General features: G+C 47.7%; 1 protein-coding gene across 2 annotated transcripts in view; it reads right to left on the bottom strand.

Moving 5' to 3' along the window:
* LOC146701006 (platelet-derived growth factor receptor beta-like) overlaps nucleotides 1–22520 on the bottom strand; it is a 53942-nt gene that overhangs the window by 24424 nt on the left and 6998 nt on the right. For both annotated transcript variants that reach the window (XM_085471291.1, XM_085471292.1), the window contains exons 5-16: nucleotides 10835–11095; nucleotides 10569–10699; nucleotides 10395–10476; nucleotides 10236–10310; nucleotides 9938–10121; nucleotides 9408–9523; nucleotides 9077–9188; nucleotides 8791–8893; nucleotides 8580–8688; nucleotides 5503–5597; nucleotides 5225–5357; nucleotides 3135–3236 (exon numbers count right to left, since the gene is read on the bottom strand). In XM_085471291.1, coding sequence (XP_085327417.1) covers nucleotides 3135–3236; nucleotides 5225–5357; nucleotides 5503–5597; nucleotides 8580–8688; nucleotides 8791–8893; nucleotides 9077–9188; nucleotides 9408–9523; nucleotides 9938–10121; nucleotides 10236–10310; nucleotides 10395–10476; nucleotides 10569–10699; nucleotides 10835–11095 — 1503 coding nt within the window. The remainder of the gene's footprint in view (nucleotides 1–3134; nucleotides 3237–5224; nucleotides 5358–5502; nucleotides 5598–8579; nucleotides 8689–8790; nucleotides 8894–9076; nucleotides 9189–9407; nucleotides 9524–9937; nucleotides 10122–10235; nucleotides 10311–10394; nucleotides 10477–10568; nucleotides 10700–10834; nucleotides 11096–22520) is intronic.

Genomic DNA, 22520 nt, shown 5'->3' on the forward strand with positions numbered 1-22520 from the left:
TTCTCCAACTATAGGACTGTCTTGATCTCACAGACTGGTCCATCTTTGAACAGCAGGTTCCAGAGACTTTCCATCAGTGTGTCCTTATCATTTCCTTACCCTAAACATTTCCTGATAACATTTACATTTACAATAATTGATTACACAGCAGCGGAGAGTTGACTTCATCACAGTAGATGACTTTCTGAAAGTGCTGTAACTAAGTTTAAGAATATAATCCACCTGTGGCGGACCACTGGAGGGCTCCACTCACACCCAGTTCTCAGGAAGTGTTGTTGCTGTGTTTTGGAGGGAAAAGTATTCAGTTGTGTGGTGATGAGTAATAAACCAGCAGTGTTAATCGAGAGCTCTCGTGTCGTCTGTGTTTACCTCCACACACCCACTGTTATCATCTTCAATGCCCTGTACCAACACAGAGCAGAGCAGCTACCTGAACGCTACTCCAACAGAGGTCGATCATCTTGCTATTAACCTCCTAGGACCTGGCTTCCACATATGTGGACATCACATTTTGGGTTATTTAGACCAAAATACTCAATTTTGCTCTAAAACTGCCTGATATCCACTTACGAGGACATTATACTGCTACTGTTCTATCGAAATTTTAAACAAATATCCTCATATGTGGCTCTGATTTTTCTTAGAAACAAAAATTAGGTAAAAAAAAAATCTGGTGATTCTTTGTTTTTACATTCATCGGGTCCCAATCAGCCCAAATATCAAAGAGAAATTAAAAATGCATGCTGTGGAAGAGTTCGGGTCTTAGGAGGATAATTTTACCTCCTCACTACGTACGACTCTGGATACTGTAGCTCCTGTGAAAACTAAGGCCTTAAATCAGAAGTACCTGACTCCGTGGTATAATTCTCAAACACGTAGCCTAAAGCAGATGACTCGTAAGCTGGAGAGAAAATGGCATGTCACAAATTTAGAAGCTCATCATTTAGCCTGGAGAAATAGTTTGCTGCTTTATAAGAAAGCCCTCCGCAAAGCCAGAACATCTTACTATTCATCACTGATTGAAGAAAATAAGAACAACCCCAGGTTTCTCTTCAGCACTGTAGCCAGGCTGACAAAAAGTCAGAGCACCGTTGAGCCAACCCTCCCTTTAACGTTAACTAGTAATGACTTCATGAACTTCTTCGCAAATACGATTTTAACCATTAGAGAAAAAATGACTCATAATCATCTCACAGATGTAACATTATCTACAGCTACTTTCAGTACCATTGATACTCATTTAGAGTCTTTTCTCCAATTGATCTTTCTGAGTTAACTTTGTAAATATTTCTTCCAAACCATCAATGTGTCTTTTAGACCCCATTCCTATAAAACTGCTCAAAGAAGTCCTGCCTTTAATTAATGTTTCAATCAATTTAGTTCAATTCAGTTGTATTTATACAGCACCAATCACAACAACAGTTGTCTCAAGGCACTTTATATTGTAATTTACACCCTACAATAATACATACAGAGAAAACCCCAACAATCATATGACCCCCTATGAGCAAGCACTTTGGCAACAGTGGGAAGGAAAAACTCCTTTTTAACAGGAAGAAACCTCCTGCAGAACCAGGCTCAGGGAGGGCTGTGATTGGTTGGGGTGAGAGAAGGAAGACAGGATAAAAGACATGCTGTGGAAGAGAGACAGAGGTTAATAACAGATATGATTCAATGCAGAGAGGTCTATTAGTGAGTGAAGAAGAAACACCCAGTGCATCATGGGAATCCCCCAGCAGCCTATGTCTATTGCAGCATAACTAAGGGAGGATTCAGGGTCACCTGGTCCAGCCCTAACTATATGCTTTAGCAAAAAGGAAAGTTTGAAGCCTAATCTTGAAAGTAGAGATAGTGTCTGTTTCTTGAATCTAAACTGGAAGCTGGTTCCACAGAAGAGGTGCCTGAAAACTGAAGGCTCTGCCTCCCATTCTACTTTTAAATACTCTAGGAACAACAAGTAGGCCTGCAGAGCGAGAGCGAAGTGCTCTAATAGGGTGATATGGTACTACAAGGTCATTAAGATAAGATGGGGCCTGATTATTTAAGACCTTGTATGTGAGGAGCAGGATTTTGAATTCTGGATTTAACAGGAAGCCAAAACAGGAGAAATCTGCTCTCTCTTTCTAGTCCCTGTCAGGACTCTTGCTGCAACATTTTGGATTAACTGAAGGCTTTTCAGGGAGTTTTTAGGCCATCCTGATAATAATGAATTTCAGTAGTCCAGCCTAGTTTTTCAGCGTCACTCTGAGACAGGATATTTCTAACTTTAGAGATGTTGCACAAATGGAAGAAAGCAGTCTTACATATTTGTTTAATATGTGCATTGAAGGACATGTCCTGGTCAAAAATGACTCCAAGGTTCCTCACAGTTTACTGGAGGCCAAGGTAATGCCATCCACGGGGTAACCGTGGTTCAGGGGGTTGGGAAGCGCATCTTGTAACCGGAAGGTTGCCAGTTGGATCCCCAGCTTTGTCTGTCCTGGTCATTGTGTCCTTGGGCAAGACACTTCACCCTACTGGTGTTGGCTGGTGGGGCCGATGACAGCCTCGCTTCTGTCAGTCTGCCCCAGGGCAGCTGTGGCTATAACTGTGGTTTGCCTCCACCAGTGTGTGAATGTGAGAGTGACTGACTAGTGGAATTGTAAAGCACTTTGAGTGTCTAGAAAAGCGCTTTATAAATGCAATCCATTACTATCCAGAGTAAGAATCTGGTTAGATACCATATTTCTAAGATCTTCAGGGCCGAGTACAATAAGTTCAGTTTGATCTGAATTAAGAAGCAGAAAGTTAGCGGCCATCCAGGTCTTTATGTCTTTAAGACATTCCTGCAGTTTAACTCATTGGTGTGTGTTATCTGGCTTCATGGACAGATAGAGCTGGGTGTCATCTGCATAGCAGTGAAAATGTATGCTATGTCTTCTAATGATGCTGCCTAAGGGAAGCATGTATAATGTAAACAGAATTGGTCCTAGCACTGAACCCTGTGGAACTCCATAATTAACCTCAGTGTGTGAAGTGTGTGAAGAAGACTCTCCATTTACATGCACAAATTGGAGTCTGTTAGATAGACATGATACAAACCACTGACAGACAGACAGTCAGAGAGACTGAAAGACAGACAGACAGCTACGTACGTTTGACCATCTTCACGGCCGCCTTTGTAGAATGAGAATTAATCAGACCAGAGATGGTTGCCTCAACAACACGTCCGAAAGCCCCTGAACCCAGCACCTGTCCTGAAGACAGAGAGGCAGATGGGGTTTCTGCGATGATAGAATGACTTTCTCATCTTACTTCAAACTGCAACTTACTCCAAAGCTTAAAGGTCAGTAACATAGTCTTTAGATGTGGAACGATTCAGTCCAAATGTGAATTTCAGCTGTGGCATGAATAAGGCACGGCGGGACCACGGAGCGACGTTCAGAGCCAACTTTATTTGATTCACGTCACACCACCACCACCAACCCCTGAGTCCCCGTGTTTTAACACGGCGGGCATGATTGCGGATGCCGTGCAGGTGCGTCCGCACGGCCCCGCAGACCACGCCCCACCACATACCCCCATCGCCCGATTGAGGCCGGGGAGCAATCTGGCCGAACCTACTCCCCCCCCGCGAACTGGGGCGAGACTCGGCCCCTACACATCGGCGCCCCAGCCCCTGACCAAGCGACGGGGAAGCGTCCGTTCTGGTGGCCGCCCGCGCATCCAGCGGCAACGGCGAAGCTGGTCCGGAGGTCGGCCGCGTAGCAAGCGGACACGGCCCCACAGGCATGGCCGTGCGCTCCTGCACACAGGCGGCTGGGCAGACGTCAGGCGCGCAGAATCGACTGGTGGCAGCGAGGCTGGACTAGCCAGCCCGCCGATCCCCGGCCTAGCGGGGCTGTCCCGCCCCTCTGCCTCCAACTCCGGCTGCACAGGCTGCCCTGGAGCAGGGACCTCCGTCTCCCCGCACAGCTGCTCCGCCACCGCCTCCGCCACTCCCGTTTGGAGCGGCTCCCCGCACTGCGCCTCCGCCACCAGCAGGCACAGCCCCTCGCCCACCTCTGGGTGGAGCGACTCCTCTGCCTCCGGCAGGTGTAGACCCTCGCCCGCCTCGTCCTCGGCCTCCGATTGGAGCGGCTCCTCCACCGCTCCCGGCAGGAGCAGCCCTTCACCCGGCTGCTCCCCCTCCTCCGGCAGGCTCGGACCCCCGCGTGGCTCGTCCACCACCTCCGGCTGCCGAGGTGACCCACACGGCTCCTCCACCGCTTCACTGTCCTCGGGACACACTTGTGGGGGTGGCGCCCAGGCCCAGAGCAGCGCTGCCAGCTCTGCCATCTTCCCCAGGTGGCGTTCGCTCTCCTTCCGCAGCTCTTCCTGTTGGCGACGCACCTCCGCCGCCTGCTTCCGGTGGGTGGCCGCTATTTCGGCCACCCTCTCGGCCAGCTCTTTCCTTTCCTGGCTCTGGTAGGTACCCGCCATGCCGCCTCCTGGGTTTCGGCACCAATGTGGCATGAATAAGGCACGGCGGGACCACGGAGCGACGTTCAGAGCCAACTTTATTTGATTCACGTCACACCACCACCACCAACCCCTGAGTCCCCGTGTTTTAACACGGCGGGCATGATTGCGGATGCCGTGCAGGTGCGTCCGCACGGCCCCGCAGACCACGCCCCACCACATCAGCTTTGATATAAAAGAATCTGATAAGGAATTGAGTTTTTATACACAGTTGTCCCATTTTTTCTCAGGCTCAGGTGTGATTGGACAGTATCGTGGTTGGTTGAGTTTCTTGATGACTTTCTTGATGAAATCAAAGATTTGCAGTTTGTTCCAAGTGCTCATTGGAACATTGAATATATTCTGCAGCATGAGGAAGATCTGAAAAACATCTGAAACACAATCTCCCAGGGGAAATTTCTGTTTACAATCAGGAAACGCCTTCATGAATGGCCCAGAATCCTCAGCTGCACAATCATCAATCTTCACACCTAGTGGAGGTAGGATGAGGGTCACTGAGAGTCAAATTGCTGAGACAGAGCTCCATAGATAGCAGATCAATAATCACACTGAAAATTATGTGAAAACAATCCAGAAGTGTTTGAAGGCAAAAACAGGTTTATACCTGTTTGGAGCCAAAGACAAAACCCAGGACACAAAGACTCGTGCCGTGTAAGGCACAATGAGGGAGAGACATTGATGAATTAATCTCATTGTTACATAAAATATGGTTTTGCAGTCTTACCAAGAACTACATGGTCTCTGTCTATTTCCCAGGTTGGGCTGTAGGGCAGCTGGGTGGGGTCGAGGTAGGTGTACTGCTGTCCATCAGGACTCACAGACTCGATCACCTTCCAACGAACTTCATAATGAGGTTTCTACACACAGAAATAAAACGGAACCAAATACTTTGGTGGATTCATGAAGTTACATGAACATGCAGCAAATATTTGACGGTCCATGCAACAGTAATGGAGCTAGTACTACTGTTCAGCTAGACGTTTATTTCATCTGAATACTAACTTTCCTCCATAAGATGATGAGGATGATGAGGAAGATGACAGCAATGATGACCAACACCAGGACTACTGCTAAGACCACCACCTGAGACAGGAGAGCTGAACACAGATAACATAAGAAATGTTAGAAATAAACACAATAATTTACCCTAAACAACAAAAAAACAAACAAAACCTGCCAAAAACTGTAGGATTAATTATTATTTTGTTTTAATATTAACTTTTTTTAGCAGGAGGCTTGACTTTATCCCTCTCACCCAGTACTGATCATCTTTTCTTGTGGGTTTATCCTAAATAGAGCTTCTCTTATTGAAAGCAATTTTATTTATATAGCGCCAAATCACCACAACTGCCTCAAGGCGTTTTATATTGTAAGGTAAAGAAGCTAAAGAAGAGACAGAAACCTCCAGCAGAACAAGGCTCAAGGACCGGTGGGGGTGAGGGGAGGGTGCCGGTTCTGTCATGATGCGGAGTCTAGTGACTCCGTGTTTATGTTTGCGATTATTGATATTGTTTCTGGTTATTAATGATTTCTAGTGCTTAGATGTTCCTGTGCCTCACTTTTGTTCCCTCTTGTCATCCCTGTTTCTACTTTCGTGTGCCTCCTGTTTTACTTTGACAGTCTGTGTCGGGTGCCGGTTTCTGTTTTGCTTTCTCCATGTCTCATCTTCTTCGATTAGTTACAGCTGTGTTCCCTTCCTGTTCCCTGTTTCCTCATGTGTGTATTCTCCGTTGCTACCAGTCAGATCGTCTGTTCATCGTCCCCTGTGTATCTCCACCTGCATTTCCAAGTTTCAGGCTTTTCTTTGTATTTGTCAGTTCCCTGTTTGCCTCTGGGTTTTTTTTTGTTTTTTTTTCCCGCCAACAATTACGGCTTGCTTTTTGTTAAACATTCACCTCCACTCCATGTGTCTGCAATTGGGTCCACCCTCTAACCCCGCCACGGTCTGCCAGCTCAGACAGTGACAGGTTCTCCTGGCTCTTTAATGAATGAATGAATGAATGAATGCTTTATTGGCCATATGCAGGTTGCCCCACAGAGGAATAGGACCCCCCCCCCCCCCCGACTTACACACACAACAACAAGACAACACAAGGGAATACAGTCGGAGATCGGCAGCGTTGGGAGAATAACACTGAAAAAATTACACAACATTGGGAAAAGTACAAGAGGAAAAAAAAGAGACCTCTTCACACGCTGGGCAACCTATGGGAGGACAGCATGAGAACAGGAAACAAAAAAAAAAAAAAACTCCTCTGCACAGAGAGCACATTAATGTCCACATCACAACATCAGAGCACATGACAAGCCACAGGGGATGGATAGGGGGGTGGGGGGTGATTCGAAGGAACACAGCAGTCGTCCTGCACCATGCTACCATTTCAGCGCGGAACGCAGACCCGCTGCCTTCCCCCGCAGGAACAAGCATCGAAGGCGTTTGGAAGGGAGGGGGATGAGTGCGTGCTTACCAGTGTAAGTGTATGTGTGTGCGTGTCCATAGTTCAGCTGAGACAGTGTCCTTCGCTGTATCAGGCTAAGTAAACAGTCCTCCAGCCGATCCAGGTGTCCTTCATGGGGCGGGAAGAATAGTCATCACACAGTCGTTATCAGGGAGTTGTTTTGGTGGGCTCCAGCCTTGGGCCTGAGCAGCTGGCGCCGTGGTGTCCAAATGTAGAATATTGTTGATTTCTCCTTTATGCGAGCAGCGAATTTAGCACTCTGACACTGGGGCCTCGATTTCCCGTTGGAGCGCTGCGAGCCTCCCCATGATGGTATCAAGCTTCTGTTCCGTGGTGTTGTCATTCTTTTGGTTCTGAGACCCCACAGCTGCAGTGAGCCGTTCTGCGATGTTATCCAACTTTCGCTCAAGGGTGTTATTGTGAGCAGGCCCCTCTCTGATGTATCCCATCATACGCTCAATGGTGTTAGTTTGAGTCTTCACGGCAGCTGTAAGCGTCTCCAAGGTGTTAACCATGCTGCGTTCGGTGTGGGAGGTCGCGCCTCGTCCCATCGCTTCAATTCCAGCGGTCAGCTTAGGGGGGGTTTGAACAGCTGGTTCCGCTCTCTTATTTCTCCGATAAGTCAGGGCCAAGCCAGCTCCGATCAGCAAGAACCCTGTTATCATGGTTCCGAATAGGTAAATATCCTCAGCGTCCTCGATAGACAGTCCCGCCAGGCACAAGATCCTCCAGGTTTGCCACCCATCCATCGTGTATCCGGCAGGGAAAGTCCCTCCAGGGCACTCGGGCTCTCCCGAGCCCAGACTTCTCGTTGAGAAAAGGGTGTCAATAGCGTTCAGAGACCAGTTGATCAAATCCATAATTCTCTGTTAGGTTTTAGAGAACGACAGTGAGAGACTGTTCAAGGGGAAAGTAGTGCACGCGAGACAAGACAGGACACAAGAGGCTAAGCAGGGAAGATAAGGGGAAGGAGGAGAGGAGAAAAGTGCGACCGCCTTCACCGAGAGCCAAGTAAGAGAGCCAAGCCAAGTAATATTTCAGGTTCCTCTTTTTAGCAGAAGATTTGACTCTGTCACATCCAGCACTGATCATCGTCCTCTGAGGGTTTTCCTAACCAGTGCTGCTCTCTTTGTTGAGGCCTCAGTTCTTCTTCAGTAGATTTTCTTTAGAAATAAATTCTTCTTTGTCTCTCTGAGCTCCTCCTGAGATGTTTGAGTCTTTGTACCAAACTCAGTGAAACTTCAGCTTCTGATCATCTCCTCCATGTATCTGCAGCACCTTTATTCAAAGTACTGAACATCTGGCAGGAGATCCCGATGTTCACATGCTGACCAGACGAGTTATGGTGTGTTAGTCTAAGTCACAGCATGAGCTTGTCTCCACTTCTCTAGTCACATTTCACTTTTCATCTCTTCCTTCATGCATTCAGCCACTCCTGTGACCTCTGTGATGGACAGGAGCTCTGAGGAGCTCTTTCTCCTCTGTCAGCAGCTGTTTGTGTGCTCAGGATGTGGACGATGTTTTAAAGCAGACATCTGAAGACAGTGTTTGAATGAACGTTCTGCCTCAGTTCCTCAGAGAACCCGCCTGAGCTCAAACGCCTGCAGCATGGATACGTACAGCTGGAGATGACTCGCAGGTCCTTCGCTTGTCTGCCCACCGAGTTTGTGGCTTCACAGCGAACGGCCGACAGAGAGCTGAGAGTCTGGAGGGTCAGCATGCTGTGTACCTGCACAGGTAGAACAAACACACACAGAGCCACCGGTCAACTTAATATGTTACTGTTTCCCCTCCCTTCTGATGACATCACTCTCTTGATGTCAGTGGTTACCTGGGTGACACCTCTCTCTGCCACCATAGTAATGTTCTCCTGTAGCGTCATGCCCTCTGAGTCTTTTGATTGGCTCCTCCACTCGCCATTCAAATGATTGCATCTGCAGTAGGTTAAAGGACAGGATCACCATGGTAACACCAATACTGTTTGTGTGTGTGTGTGTGTGTGTGTGTGTGTGTGTGTGCGTGTGTGTGTGTGTGTGTGTGTGTGCGTGTGTGTGTGTGTGTGCGCGTGTGTGTGTGTGTGTGTGTGTGTGTGTGTGTGTGTGTGCGTGCGTGTTTACCTGTGTGAGCTGGAACAGGTGTACCAGGTAACAGAGGGGGGTGGAGCTCCCTCACTCACACACAGCACAGCGTTACTCCTGACCTCTGACAGGGATGTGATCCTGGGTGGAGCTACACACACACACACACGTGTTATTAAAAAGTAAAATGTGCCTTCTGTTTAAATGCATACACAGATGTCTGCTAGGAGGCGGAGCCTGAGGTCATGTGATAATGTTACTCCTCAGCTCACACAATACACTCGTTACTGAGCATGCACACAAAAGGTCTGTAAATGACAGCATGATGTCACATGATGTGGCATACACACCTGGTGGCCATGTGGCTCACCTTGTACCTCCAGGTTGAATGTAGCCTCTCTGATGTCGTCATCATTGGAAATAGTTGCGGTGTAACTTCCTGTCTGATCCATCTGCACGCGCACCAGCGTCAGTGTGCTCACATACCTAATCAATCAAACATTTAGCTCCTCCTCATTTTAGCAACCATTAGCACATATGCCAGGGCTGTTGCATTAATAAATACACTCGGAGGATAAATCACTGCGAAAACACAACCCTCAACTATGCAATATTTTCTTTTCTTTTTTCTTTTTAACTGTGCAATATTCTAAGGTCTGAAGCACTGTGCGGCAACCGTATTCTCACTTGTTCATTCTTATATAAAGTCTTGTACATACTATATTTATTTATTTATTTGTTTATTTGTTTAAAATGTATTGCACACATAAACTTCTTTCCTTTTAAAGTGCCCTTTTTTCACTTGTGCTGAATGGGTTTGCTTACAATTTTTGTTGTTTGCAAACACAATGACAATAAAGATTCTGATTCTCCTCATCTGAGGTCTGACCTCTGACCTACCGGCTGTCTGACAGGTGTGTGGTGTTGATAGTAGTGGTTTCTGTGGCAACAGATTGGTTCTGTCTCGTCCAGATGATGGTGGGGGCGGGGTGGGCGTCAATATCTACACTTAATTCCAGCGTGTGATGGAGGAGAGATGACACATTGGTCTCACCTAAGGGCCACAGGTAAACATAACCTCGGTCTGCAGAGACATGGAGAAACACACTTTACATGTGTGTGTCTGTTCTATGTGTGTGTGTGTGTGTGTGAGTGTGTGTGTGTGTGTGTGTGTGTGTGAGTGTGTGTGTTTGCTGACCGAGCACTGTTATTGTGATATTTTTCACCACAGTTTGTCCCTGTGTTGTCTCCTGCACCGTGCAGCTATAAACACCTGCAGGAACAGTACGGCATTATTTCCCTCAGCACAGTTTCTCAGCAAGCTGCACACCTTTACCTGAGCCACCGAGCGCCCTACCTGAATCTGCCACTGTTGCTGCAGTGATGTTAACAAAGGAGCGGATCTGATTGGGCAAGAAGTCCGTCAGCGGCTCAATTTCCTGCAAAGAAAAATCATCATAGTTAGGTGACACCAGACAGACAGGTACAGACAGGTACAGGTGGGTAAGCAGACAGGAAGGCAGACAGGTACCTGTCTGCGGGGGAAGCCCCAGGAGAAGAACACCATCTCTGTGTCTCTAACTGTGCAGTTTACTGTGAGGACCTCGCCCTGCTTCAGCACACTGCTGGACACCGTCAGGTCCACTTCCATTACCTTTGGGACTGAAATACGCAGGTGCACAAAAATGATACAGGTAGCAGGGGAGACAGGTAGGAATATGACTTGTTTATGAATGAATGGCAACCTTTCAGCATAAATGTGAACTAAACATTATCAGAAGGTAGACAGACACAAACCTATAATGCTGAAGACGTAGTACGTCTGCGACTCCTTCTCCTCAGCTCCGTTTGTGGCGATGCACATGTATGATGTGTCATTGAGGTGACCCGTGAAGCCACGCCCCGGCTCATATGTCATCCCGCTTACCAGCCTCCTGCTGGGGCGCTCGTACAGCGAGACATTGAGGTTCGGGTTGGACACCATGCAGGGAATTGTGCCTTCCTCTCCCTCCTTCATCACCACACCCAGATCCAATGGGACAAACCATTCATCAGGACCTGAGGGGGGAACAGGTAAACACGGAACATCATGAGGAATGCAGGTACTCTTAGAAAAATTATGGTTCTTAAATGGTTCTTCAGATGTCTTCATGGTTCTTTAAAGAACCATCATACGTCAAAGAACCTTATTATTTTGTAGATGGTTCTTCAGCTATTACAAATGGTTCTTTAAAGAACAAAAGGTTCTTCATCCTTAGCAATCTAAGTTTGATGGTGTAAAATGGCATAAATATTTATTTACTATAATGAGGCTGTGAATTATACTGTGTGTTTTGTTTGTGTGCATGTGTGTGCGAAGGGGGAGGGCGGGTTACCTGGTGATTACCCTTCAAGAGCAGATGGTAGGAAACTGAATATTCAAATAAAAGTTAGAAATACTTAAAAATATACTGGTGGCAGGGGTGGGGGCCAAAGCCTAAAGACCCTACCCCCAACACCCCTAACCCCGCAAACCCACTGATCACAAATAATGTGGTAATAGAATATGGAATTTATTATTAAGACATTTATGAATGTGGTGAGTTAACAAACAGTAGGCACAATACACACATTCAAATACTGTACTTTAGTTTTACATTTTAATAAAGTATTACTATTTTTGGCTTTAAGGCATTACTTTTGAGATTATTATATATATTAGAAAATATAGCATAATGATAATACTAGTTATTGTAAACTTTCCAAACCACCCAACAGTATGTAAGTGTGTAAGTCAAATTATAAAATACAAGTAAATAACAATTGCACAACAGAATGTCAATGTAATGAACATACTTATGTGTTCATTACCAACACAGTTACTTAGTTTTGACAAAGCACACTGCTTAGGTAAATGATCTGACTATATGTTTATCACTGAGCAATTTGTGAATATGTGTTTCGAGCCAAATGACAGGTCGAGAGAGTGACGTTAGAACACTTTGGCTTCTAAAATATGTGGTTCAATTGCGTGCTGCGTACATAACGTAATGTCAGCTAGACCGATATTAAAATTTATAATATTGTTAAAGTCACTAAAATGGCGCCTGAAGCCTGTTTTGACATGAGCTCTGTGTCTGCTCTAGAAACTCTGAAATTCAGTAGAGCTGAGCCGTACATTAAATACTCACATGAACCTGTACTTTGAATTCTGGAAGAGCATGAAGGTGCGTCTTTGACTGTTCCTGTATAACTTATTTTCGGACTAGTTGACAAGTTATGCTCCAGTCATTTGATGTTTCCAAGATAGATGTCCTTTTGTAATATAGTTAAATTTTCTTTGCATATTTCATTTATCCACCATCATACATTAAGCCAAGAAGAGGTCATTATACTAACAAGAGGTATCAATGCTGGGCCAAAGTTGAGCACGGGGTTAAAGTTTGTAATCCAGCCAGGGTGTAAATATCACTCAGCAGCCAGTCGTAGAGATGAAGCAGGTAGCATCAACACATAAATCTTCCCAGCTTAAATCACAAGACCAAAAAGCTGTAGATTTTTCTTGTTTGCACAAATTAATCCAGATTCACACTAATTCTGTTCACAGCTCCAACAAAATGAGGAAGAGGAGGGAGAGAAAAACAATTAGATTGAATTACAATTGGATGGAAGTCGAGGACAAGGAGAAGGAAGCTTAGGATGAGGAGGAAGAGAAGCAGCAGGAGCATCTTTAGGGATCCCTATGATGTCATTGAGGTTTGTTTCATTAATATGGTCCTCTCACAAAGAAAGATGACTTGTTTTAGTTCACCTACTTCCTGTATTAAATAGTGATGTGCAAAACGTTGTGGAAAACCACAGAGCACACACGTATAGTGCATCTGCAGGTAAATGAACATCAAATCTCTAAGACAGACTGAAATCTGTATATTTATCACCCTTATGATAAAACCCATGTCAGTCATTGGTTTATGGACTTTGTATTTTGAAGCCTCAGCATTTGCTATGTGGGTTTTTGTGAGCCATTTGGAACCCTATTAGGATGAGGGATCAGAATCTGGAGTCGTGCACACTACTGTTTCATTTAGTGTGTATCCATAAGATTTGTACAGCAGATCCAAGTTGTGCCTTGAAAACAGGAACGTTGTCTGCATAGAGGAGAACTGTAATAGCAGGCTTGTACAAAGTGAGGCTTTGTGCTCACATTTGCTGCAAACACTCGTTTTAATTCTGTCTCCGTTTTGATGAAGAATTCAGTTGAAATCAGGCAAGAATGGGACTTTCTTTTACAATGCGTTCTTGTGAATTGATTGTGTATCGCATACATTTGATTTAACTTTCTGCAAGACAACAGTCGTCCTCTAGCCAAAACAGTTTTCCAAATACCTCCACATGATCAAGCCTGGAAAAGAATAGCAAAAATGCAAATCACAACAACAGTCACCTCAAGGCGCTTCATAGATACAGAGAAAAACCCAACAATCATATGACCCCCTATGAGCAAGCACTTTGGCGACAGTGGGAAGGAAAAACTCCCTTTTAACAGGAAGAAACCTCCTGCAGAACCAGGCTCAGGGAGGGGCGGGGCCATCTGCTGTGATTGGTTGGGGTGAGAGAAGGAAGACAGGATAAAGACATGCTGTGGAAGAGAGACAGAGGTTAATAACAGATATGATTCAATGCAGAGAGGTCTGTTAACACATAGTGAGTGAGAAAGGTGACTGGAAAGGAAAAACTCAATGCATCATGGGAATCCCCGGCAGCCTACGTCTATTGCAGCATAACTAAGGGAGGATTCAGGGTCACCTGGTCCAGCCCTAACTATATGCTTTAGCAAAAAGGAAAGTTTGAAGCCTAATCTTGAAAGTAGAGATAGTGTCACGACCTGCGGGGTCGGCAAGGCACTGATCAGCAATCTCTCTCCCCCTCCCCTGTTTTGCCGGGGCGGAACTCATGGCGGGTTCACGCCCTCGGCCCACGCCCTCCCGGATCATGCACACCTGGGCCTCATCAGACCAGCTGGTATATCAGAAGGAGGAGATCAGCTGTTCAACGCTGGATTGTTGTGAAGACTCCTGTCAGTACACGTCGAGCCCTAGTTTCCCACACTTCCGCCTCAGAAAGTAACACTTGTCTCTCTGTTCTAGATTCCCCGGACCCGTCCCCGTGTTTCCCCGTGTGGAGCGTGTAAGAGGTGGCTGGTCACTAGCGGAGAGAGGTTGGCGTGAGCGTGTGTGTGATCCCCTTGTTTTCCCTGGAGCCCTGGAACCCGTCCTCGCACATCTTGTATATAGCACTGTCCTCGCACTGCCTGTAAATACACTTGGTGAAGATTTTTGTGAATAAACTGTCTCTGTTACAACGCACTCCGGAGTCCTGCGAGTGGATCCTCAGAGCAACCCGTGACAGTAACAATCCAGCCATACTATGGATCCAGCGGACTCAGCTCTACAACCCACCCCTCCTCCAGAAGCCGTGTTGGAGCGACACGAGCAGATGCTACAACACATTAACCAACAGCTGATCGCACTCACTCAGGCTCTCGCTCAGCACGTTCCGCTGCCAGGTCCCGCTATGCCCCCCCGTCTGCTCCTGCACAGCCGCTGGCCCCGGAACACTCCACGCCACCAGCCCCCGCTTCCGCGGAACCCCTTGAACGAGCTCTACCTTCACCGGAGCCATTCGCTGGTGAGTTCCACAAGTGTGCTGGTTTCCTAACGCAGATTACGTTGCAGTTTAGGCAGCTGCAGCAAATGTATGAAAGTGATGGAGCTAAGATAGCCTTTTTCGTTCAGTTACTCCGCGGTCAAGCCTTGAACTGGGCCCAAGCAGTGTTACGGACTAGCCCGGAGATTACCTATGCTGATTTTCTCTCAAAGTTCAAAAGTGTGTTCGAAAGGGGCACCGGAGCTGAGGCAGCGGGCCACCGTTTGCTGAACTTAAAACAAGGAAGACGGAGTATGGCGGAATTCTCTGTGGAGTTCTGGACACTGGCTGAGGAGACGGGATGGGGGCAGCCTGCGCTGATAAGTACCTTATTGAACAATGTTTGTGATGTCCTTAAGGGCGAACTGTTAATGAGGGAGCTGCCCAAGACTCTATCGGAGGTGATCGCCTTATGTGTTAAGGTTGATGAACATTTGAGGGCGCGTCACCGCGCCAGCAACTACGGTTCCCAGAGGCCTGTGGGGCGTGCGGAGTCAGCTTCCGGCGGAAGCGGAAGTAGCGATCGGGAAGTGGACCGCGGCGACGAGCAGGAGCAACCCATGCAGATCGGACGCTCTCAACTCTCCCCGGAGGAGAGGGCACACAGATGGCGATCCGGTGAGTGCTTTTACTGCGGCCGTGTTGGGTCTAAACTCAGACCCCGCTGTATCTAAGACTTATTCCCATGAAAGAAAAGCAAGGCAACAGTGTTCGATCGATTTCTTGCGCAAGGGAGGCCTCTCGTCTGTGACCAGCACGTTGAAATGACCACACTGGTGGCCTCCTCTCGCCGCCTTTTATTGACAAACTTCAAACAATAGTTTACAAAACACCTCCCCTTGCAACCCCCCTTTGGTTACAAAGACAAGGCACTGTATGTAAATGTATACACTGAGTGTGTGTGTGTGTGTGAGAATGTGTGTGTGTGTGTGAGAATGTGTGTGTGTGTGTGTGTGTGTGTGTGTGTGTGTTATGTGAGAATGTGTGTGTGTGTGTGTGTGTGTGTGTGTGTGTGTTTGTTGGTCAAAGGGTCATAAAACCTAAAAGCAGGAACAACATCCTTGGTCATAAAGAGGGTAGTCTTCCCCCACACCCAATGTATGGTTTACCAAAGATAACACAGTGAAACCATACAAAGGGTAGGAAGCTCTACCAAACATCAAACAGATCTTCAAGTTAGGATGTATCTACAATAAAACCTCCCCCAGCACAGAGTGGCTGGAGAGGTGGTCAGGATCAAAGGAATGGCTTTGATCCTACTGCTTAAACTAAGACTATACAAATTTAAGAAACACAATGGCGACATTCAACAATTAGACTTAACAGGCCGCAAGGGCCATCTCGCCATGGTCTGTCCTGCTCGGCCAAAAGACCCCGCCCGCCGGTAGAAAGGAGGATACGGGTGGGCGAGGTCTCCTTTTCACATTCTCCTTCACGCTTCATGCTAGCCGCTAAAGTGACTGTCCACTCTGCCTCTCACTCTCTTCAGGCGCTGATTGACTCTGGTGCGGAGCAGAGCTTCATAGATGCTTCCCTGGCTCTCAAACTTAAGATTTCCGCACGGGCATTACCCCACTTGTTGCAGGTCACCGCTTTAAACGGTCAACGTCTTCCCGACATAACTCATGTTACAGAACCCGTGTCCCTAACGCTGTCTGGGAATCACACTGAACTGCTGCAGTTTTATGTCTTTGAAGCCCCTCTCACGCCCCTAGTGCTAGGATTTCCATGGTTACGCCAGCATAACCCCGTGCTCGACTGGAGGGAGGAGAGGGTTCTGGGGTGGGGGGAGGAGTGTCACATGACCTGTTTGACAGCAGCTACTCCCGTTAAAGCGGCTAAACCACTACCACACGAGCCCCCTGACCTTTCAGCTATCCCGTCAGAGTATCATGATCTCAAGCAAGTGTTTTGTAAGGACCGCGCCCGCTCTCTTCCCCCTCATCGCCCGTACGACTGCAGTATTGATTTGCTCCCGGGTGCACCCCTTCCCACTAGTCGCTTATACAGTCTCTCTCAACCTGAACGTGAATGCATGGAGAAGTATATTAATGAATCCTTGGCTGATGGACTGATTCGCCACTCTTCATCCCCTGTGGCTGCCGGGTTCTTTTTCGTCACTAAGAAGGATAAAAGCCTTCGGCCATGTATTGATTTCCGGGGTCTCAATACCATTACTGTTAAGAATAAATACCCTCTGCCGCTCTTATCCTCCGCCTTCGAACTCCTGCAGGGGGCGACCATTTTTACTAAGCTCGATCTGCGGAATGCTTACCACTTAGTCAGGATGAGAGAGGGTGACGAGTGGAAAACGGCCTTCAACACGCACCTGGGCCATTTTGAATACTTGGTCATGCCGTTTGGACTGACTAATGCTCCAGCTGTCTTTCAGAGTCTAGTCAATGATGTTCTCCGAGATTTCATCGATCGTTTTGTGTTTGTGTACCTTGACGACATTCTCATCTTCTCCCGCTCTCTCCCGGATCATGTACATCACGTCAGACAAGTCCTGCAGCGCCTCCTGGAGAATCGGCTGTTTGTTAAAGGGGAGAACTGCGAGTTTCATGTGAGTACTGTGTCGTTTTTGGGCTACATCATTGAACGGGGCGATTTAAGAACCGATCCAGCTAAGGTACAAGCAGTCTTAGACTGGCCCACGCCGCCTAACCGTAAGCAGCTTCAACGGTTCCTCGGTTTTGCAAACTTTTATCGGAGGTTCATTCGTGACTACAGCAAGATTGCTTTGCCACTAACCGGTTTAACTTCCCCTAAGGTGCCTTTCTGCTGGGATGATCAGGCTCAGGAGGCTTTTTCCCGGCTAAAGAAACGTTTCGCGTCGGCGCCCATCCTCCGGCAACCGGATCTCAAGCGGCAGTTCATCGTGGAGGTGGACGCCTCGGATGTAGGGGTCGGAGCAGTTCTCTCCCAGCAACTAGACGGTAAGCTCCACCCTTGTGCTTACTTCTCTCGTCGTCTCTCTCCTGCAGAGCAGAATTACGACATCGGGGACAGGGAGCTGTTGGCAATCAAACTCGCCCTGGAGGAGTGGCGCCACTGGCTAGAGGGCGCAACAGAACCCTTTGTGGTATGGACTGACCACAGGAACCTCGAATACATCCGGTCGGCTAAACGACTAAATGCTCGACAAGCCAGGTGGGCTCTGTTCTTTACCAGATTCTGCTTCACCATCACCTACAGGCCCGGCTCCCGGAACGTGAAACCCGATGCCCTTTCCCGCCAATTCACCACCTCAGAGGACCCCACCCGTGAGGCTCCCATTCTCCCTCCCACGTGCGTTATCGGGGCCCTGTCATGGGAGATCGAGTCCGCCATACGGGAGGCCCAGCGGGCGGAACCGGATCCAGGTACTGGTCCCCCGGGAGTGCTCTTTGTTCCCCCGTTGGTTCGCTCACGAGTGCTACAATGGGCCCACGGCGGAAAACTCACCTGTCATCCGGGCGTTCATCGCACCGTCACCTTCATCAAGCGGTTCACCTGGTGGCCTACATTGGCCAAGGACGTCCAAGACTTCATCGCTGCCTGTCCAACCTGTGCCCAGAATAAGCCGGTCAACCAGCCTGCTGCCGGCCTACTTCATCCCTTGCCTACGCCAAGCCGCCCCTGGTCCCACATTGCGGTTGACTTTGTCACTGGTCTTCCGCCGTCATCAGGTAACACAGTCATCCTCACCGTTGTCGACCGTTTCTCTAAAGCTGCCCACTTTGTCGCTCTCCCCAAGCTCCCCACTGCCCTGGAGACCGCCCGGCTTCTGTCAACTCATGTGTTTCGCCTCCACGGGATCCCTGCTGAAGTGGTCTCGGACCGAGGCCCACAGTTCACGTCACGTGTTTGGAGGGAGTTCTGCGCCTCCTTGGGGGCCCAGGTTAGTCTCTCGTCAGGTTTTCATCCACAGACCAACGGTCAAGCGGAACGGGCCAACCAAGAACTCAAAACGGCTCTCCGTTGCTTGACGTCCACTAATCAGACCACCTGGAGTGAGCAACTGACGTGGGTGGAGTACGCTCACAATAGCCTTACCTCGTCGGCCACAGGCGTCTCCCCGTTCGAGGCCTCCCTGGGGTACCAACCTCCCCTGTTCCCTGCCATCGAAGGTGAGCACTTTGTGCCCTCTGTTCAGCAGCACCTGCGGCGGTGTCGGCGCGCGTGGCGGGCCACTAGAGCTGCCCTTCTTCGCACGGCGGACCGGAACAAACGGCAGGCGGATCGCCGCAGGTCCCTGGCCCCGGCCTACTCACCTGGACAGAAGGTTTGGCTCTCGACCCGGTATGTGCCTCTCAGGACGGAGTCGCAAAAGCTCTCCCCCTCTTTCATTGGCCCGTTCGAAGTGGACTCCATTGTTAACCCCGTTTCTGTGCGTCTCAAGCTCCCCAGGACCATGCGTATCCACAACGTGTTTCATGTCTCGCAGATCAAACCTCACTGTTCCAGTCCTCTGTGCCCTCCTTCCGGACCCCCTCCGCCCGCCCGGGTCGTCGCTGGCCGTCCGGCCTTCTCCGTGTCTCGGATTATGGACGTCAGGCGCCGGGGCCGTGGCCTGCAGTATCTTGTGGACTGGGAGGGCTATGGCGTTGAGGAGCGTTCCTGGGTCCCGCGGGCGGCTCTGCTGGACCGGGCCATGGTTCGGCGGTTCCATGAGGCTCACCCTGGGAAGCCTGGGGGTCGCCGGGAGGCTCCCGTTGGCGGGGGGGTACTGTCACGACCTGCGGGGTCGGCAAGGCACTGATCAGCAATCTCTCTCCCCCTCCCCTGTTTTGCCGGGGCGGAACTCATGGCGGGTTCACGCCCTCGGCCCACGCCCTCCCGGATCATGCACACCTGGGCCTCATCAGACCAGCTGGTATATCAGAAGGAGGAGATCAGCTGTTCAACGCTGGATTGTTGTGAAGACTCCTGTCAGTACACGTCGAGCCCTAGTTTCCCACACTTCCGCCTCAGAAAGTAACACTTGTCTCTCTGTTCTAGATTCCCCGGACCCGTCCCCGTGTTTCCCCGTGTGGAGCGTGTAAGAGGTGGCTGGTCACTAGCGGAGAGAGGTTGGCGTGAGCGTGTGTGTGATCCCCTTGTTTTCCCTGGAGCCCTGGAACCCGTCCTCGCACATCTTGTATATAGCACTGTCCTCGCACTGCCTGTAAATACACTTGGTGAAGATTTTTGTGAATAAACTGTCTCTGTTACAACGCACTCCGGAGTCCTGCGAGTGGATCCTCAGAGCAACCCGTGACAGATAGTGTCTGTCTCCTGAATCCAAACTGGAAGCTGGTTCCACAGAAGAGGGGCCTGAAAACTGAAGGCTCTGCCTCCCATTCTACTTTTAAATACTCATAATGATATGGTACTACAAGGTCATTAAGATAAGATGGGGCCTGATTATTCAAGACCTTGTATGTGATGAGCAGGATTTTGAATTCAATTCTGGATTTAACAGGAAGCCAATGAAGGGAAGCCAAAAAAGGAGAAAAATGCTCCGTCTTTCTAGTCCCTGTCTCTTCTCTTGCTGTAGCATTTTGGATTAGCTGAAGTCTTTTCAGCTAGTTTTTTTGACATCCTGATAATAATGAATTGCAGTCGTCCAGCCTGGAAGTAATAAATGCATGAACTAGTTTTTCAGCGTCACTCTGAGACAGGATATTTCTAACTTTAGAGATGTTGCACAAATGGAAGAAAGCAGTCTTACATATTTGTTTAATATGTGCATTGAAGGACATGTCCTGGTCAAAAATGACTCCAAGGTTCCTCACAGCATTACTGGAGGCCAAGGTAATGCCATCCAGAGTGATACCATATTTCTAAGCTTTTCAGGGCCGAGTACAATAACCTCAGTTTGATCTGAATTAAGAAGCAGAAAGTTAGCGGCCATCCAGGTCTTTATGTCTTTAAGACATTCCTGCAGTTTAACTCATTGGTGTGTGTTATCTGGCTTCATGCACAGATAGAGCTGGGTGTCATCTGCATAGCAGTGAAAATGTATGCTATGTCTTCTAATGATGCTGCCTAAGGGAAGCATGTATAATGTAAACAGAATTGGTCCTAGCACTGAACCCTGTGCAACTCCATAATTAACCTCAGTGTGTGAAGAGGACTCTCCATTTACATGCACAAATTGGAGTCTATTAGATAGATATGATACAAACCACTGCAGCACAGTACCTGTAATACCTACAGCATGTTCTAATCCAGGGGTCACCAACCTTTTTGAAAGTGAGAGCTACTTCTTGGGTACCGATTAATGTGAAGGGCTACCAGTTTGACACACACTTCTCAAATAACAAATTTCCTCAGTTTAACTTAATTATGTGTTATCATTAATAATTAATGATATTCATCTATGTACGGACACTAATTATGTTAATTATTTTTCACCATAATTATAAAGAATGCAAGTAGGAAACATAAATATCAATATGCAACGCTTTATTTCTATATATCTCTGCAAGTATTTACATTTTGAAGTGATCACTTCTACAACATTTTCACTTACCACTAACAAATTTTAACAAATCATGCACTGTTACATACATTATTTTTGTATGTATGTAACATACAAAAAATCAACTTTCAAATTTTACAGAACTTTTCACCAAATTGGCAGCATTTTAAAGCAAATTGTCACATGTTACACTTAACAAACACATTTGTTTTTCAATAATTAAATTCAACTTTGACATGACACTGTAATGTTGCCACTGAGAACATCTAATATGGCTTTCTTTGTCTGTTAGTGGGAAACCTGGCATTGCATGCTGTTCACCAGTGTGTTGTAATCTGGGGTATAACTTGACACTGCAACTCTGAGTGAGTCTTGCAGATGTGCATCGGAGAGGCGTGTTCTGTGTTTGTTCTTGATGAAGTTCATGTCAGAAAAGGCTGATTCACAAAGATAGGTTGAACCAAACAGGCTGGCAACCTTCATAGCTGCTGTGCACACACCACTGTACTTTTCTGTGTCAACAAGGCACCAAAAGTTTGGTGCACCCAGATAGGCTTTGAGGTGGACGTCATTTTGCAGTGTTACAATTTCGATTTCCACCTGTCCAGCATCCAAGCTGAACATTGAACTTAGTTGCTCAGCAATGCATGTTGTGTCCACATTCATGAAAGGATTGGAAACAAATGAGACACATGGCTCAAGCTGATCAAGGTCACAAAACCTGTTCTCAAACTCTTGACCAAGTCGGTTTATGACTTGAGTGTACTTTTCTGCAACTTTGTCAAAAGTCTCAGATGCAGAAGCATTGTCTTTCAGCACCATCTGCACAGAGGGAAAGTGCAGCACCTTTTTTCTCTGTAAATGCACAGAGAAAATGTTCATCTGGGCTTTAAATCCATTTAAAGCACTTATCATGTCAGCAACAGTCTTAACTTTGCCTTGCAGCTCACAGTTCAAATGGTTCAGTTTCCCAGTAATGTCTGTTAAAAACGCAAGGTCAAGTGTCCACTCAGTGTCCTCCAGCAGAGATGTGTCTTCCCCTTTGGATTGCATGAACTCCTTGATTTCACCCAAAAGTGACAAAAAACGAAGCAAAATCCGTCCCCTGCTGAGCCATCGGATTTCCGTATGTAGTAGCAGGTCACCATATTCAGCTGACAGCTCCTCCAATAGCACCTTGAATGTTCTGTGCTGTTTAGCTCTGGAGCGGATGCTGTTTATGATCTTCACGACGGGAGTCATGACGTGCTCGAAGCCGATCACCTTTGCGCATAACGCCTGCTGTTGAATGATGCAGTGGTAATGCATGAAGTTTGGGAACTCTGTGTCACCTTTACAGTGAGCGATGAA

Source organism: Copadichromis virginalis, linkage group LG10 (assembly GCF_057382275.1).
Source record: "Copadichromis virginalis isolate Kocher_CV1m ecotype Utaka linkage group LG10, C_Virginalis_male_GT1.1, whole genome shotgun sequence".
Taxonomy (NCBI): Eukaryota; Metazoa; Chordata; class Actinopteri; order Cichliformes; family Cichlidae; genus Copadichromis; species Copadichromis virginalis.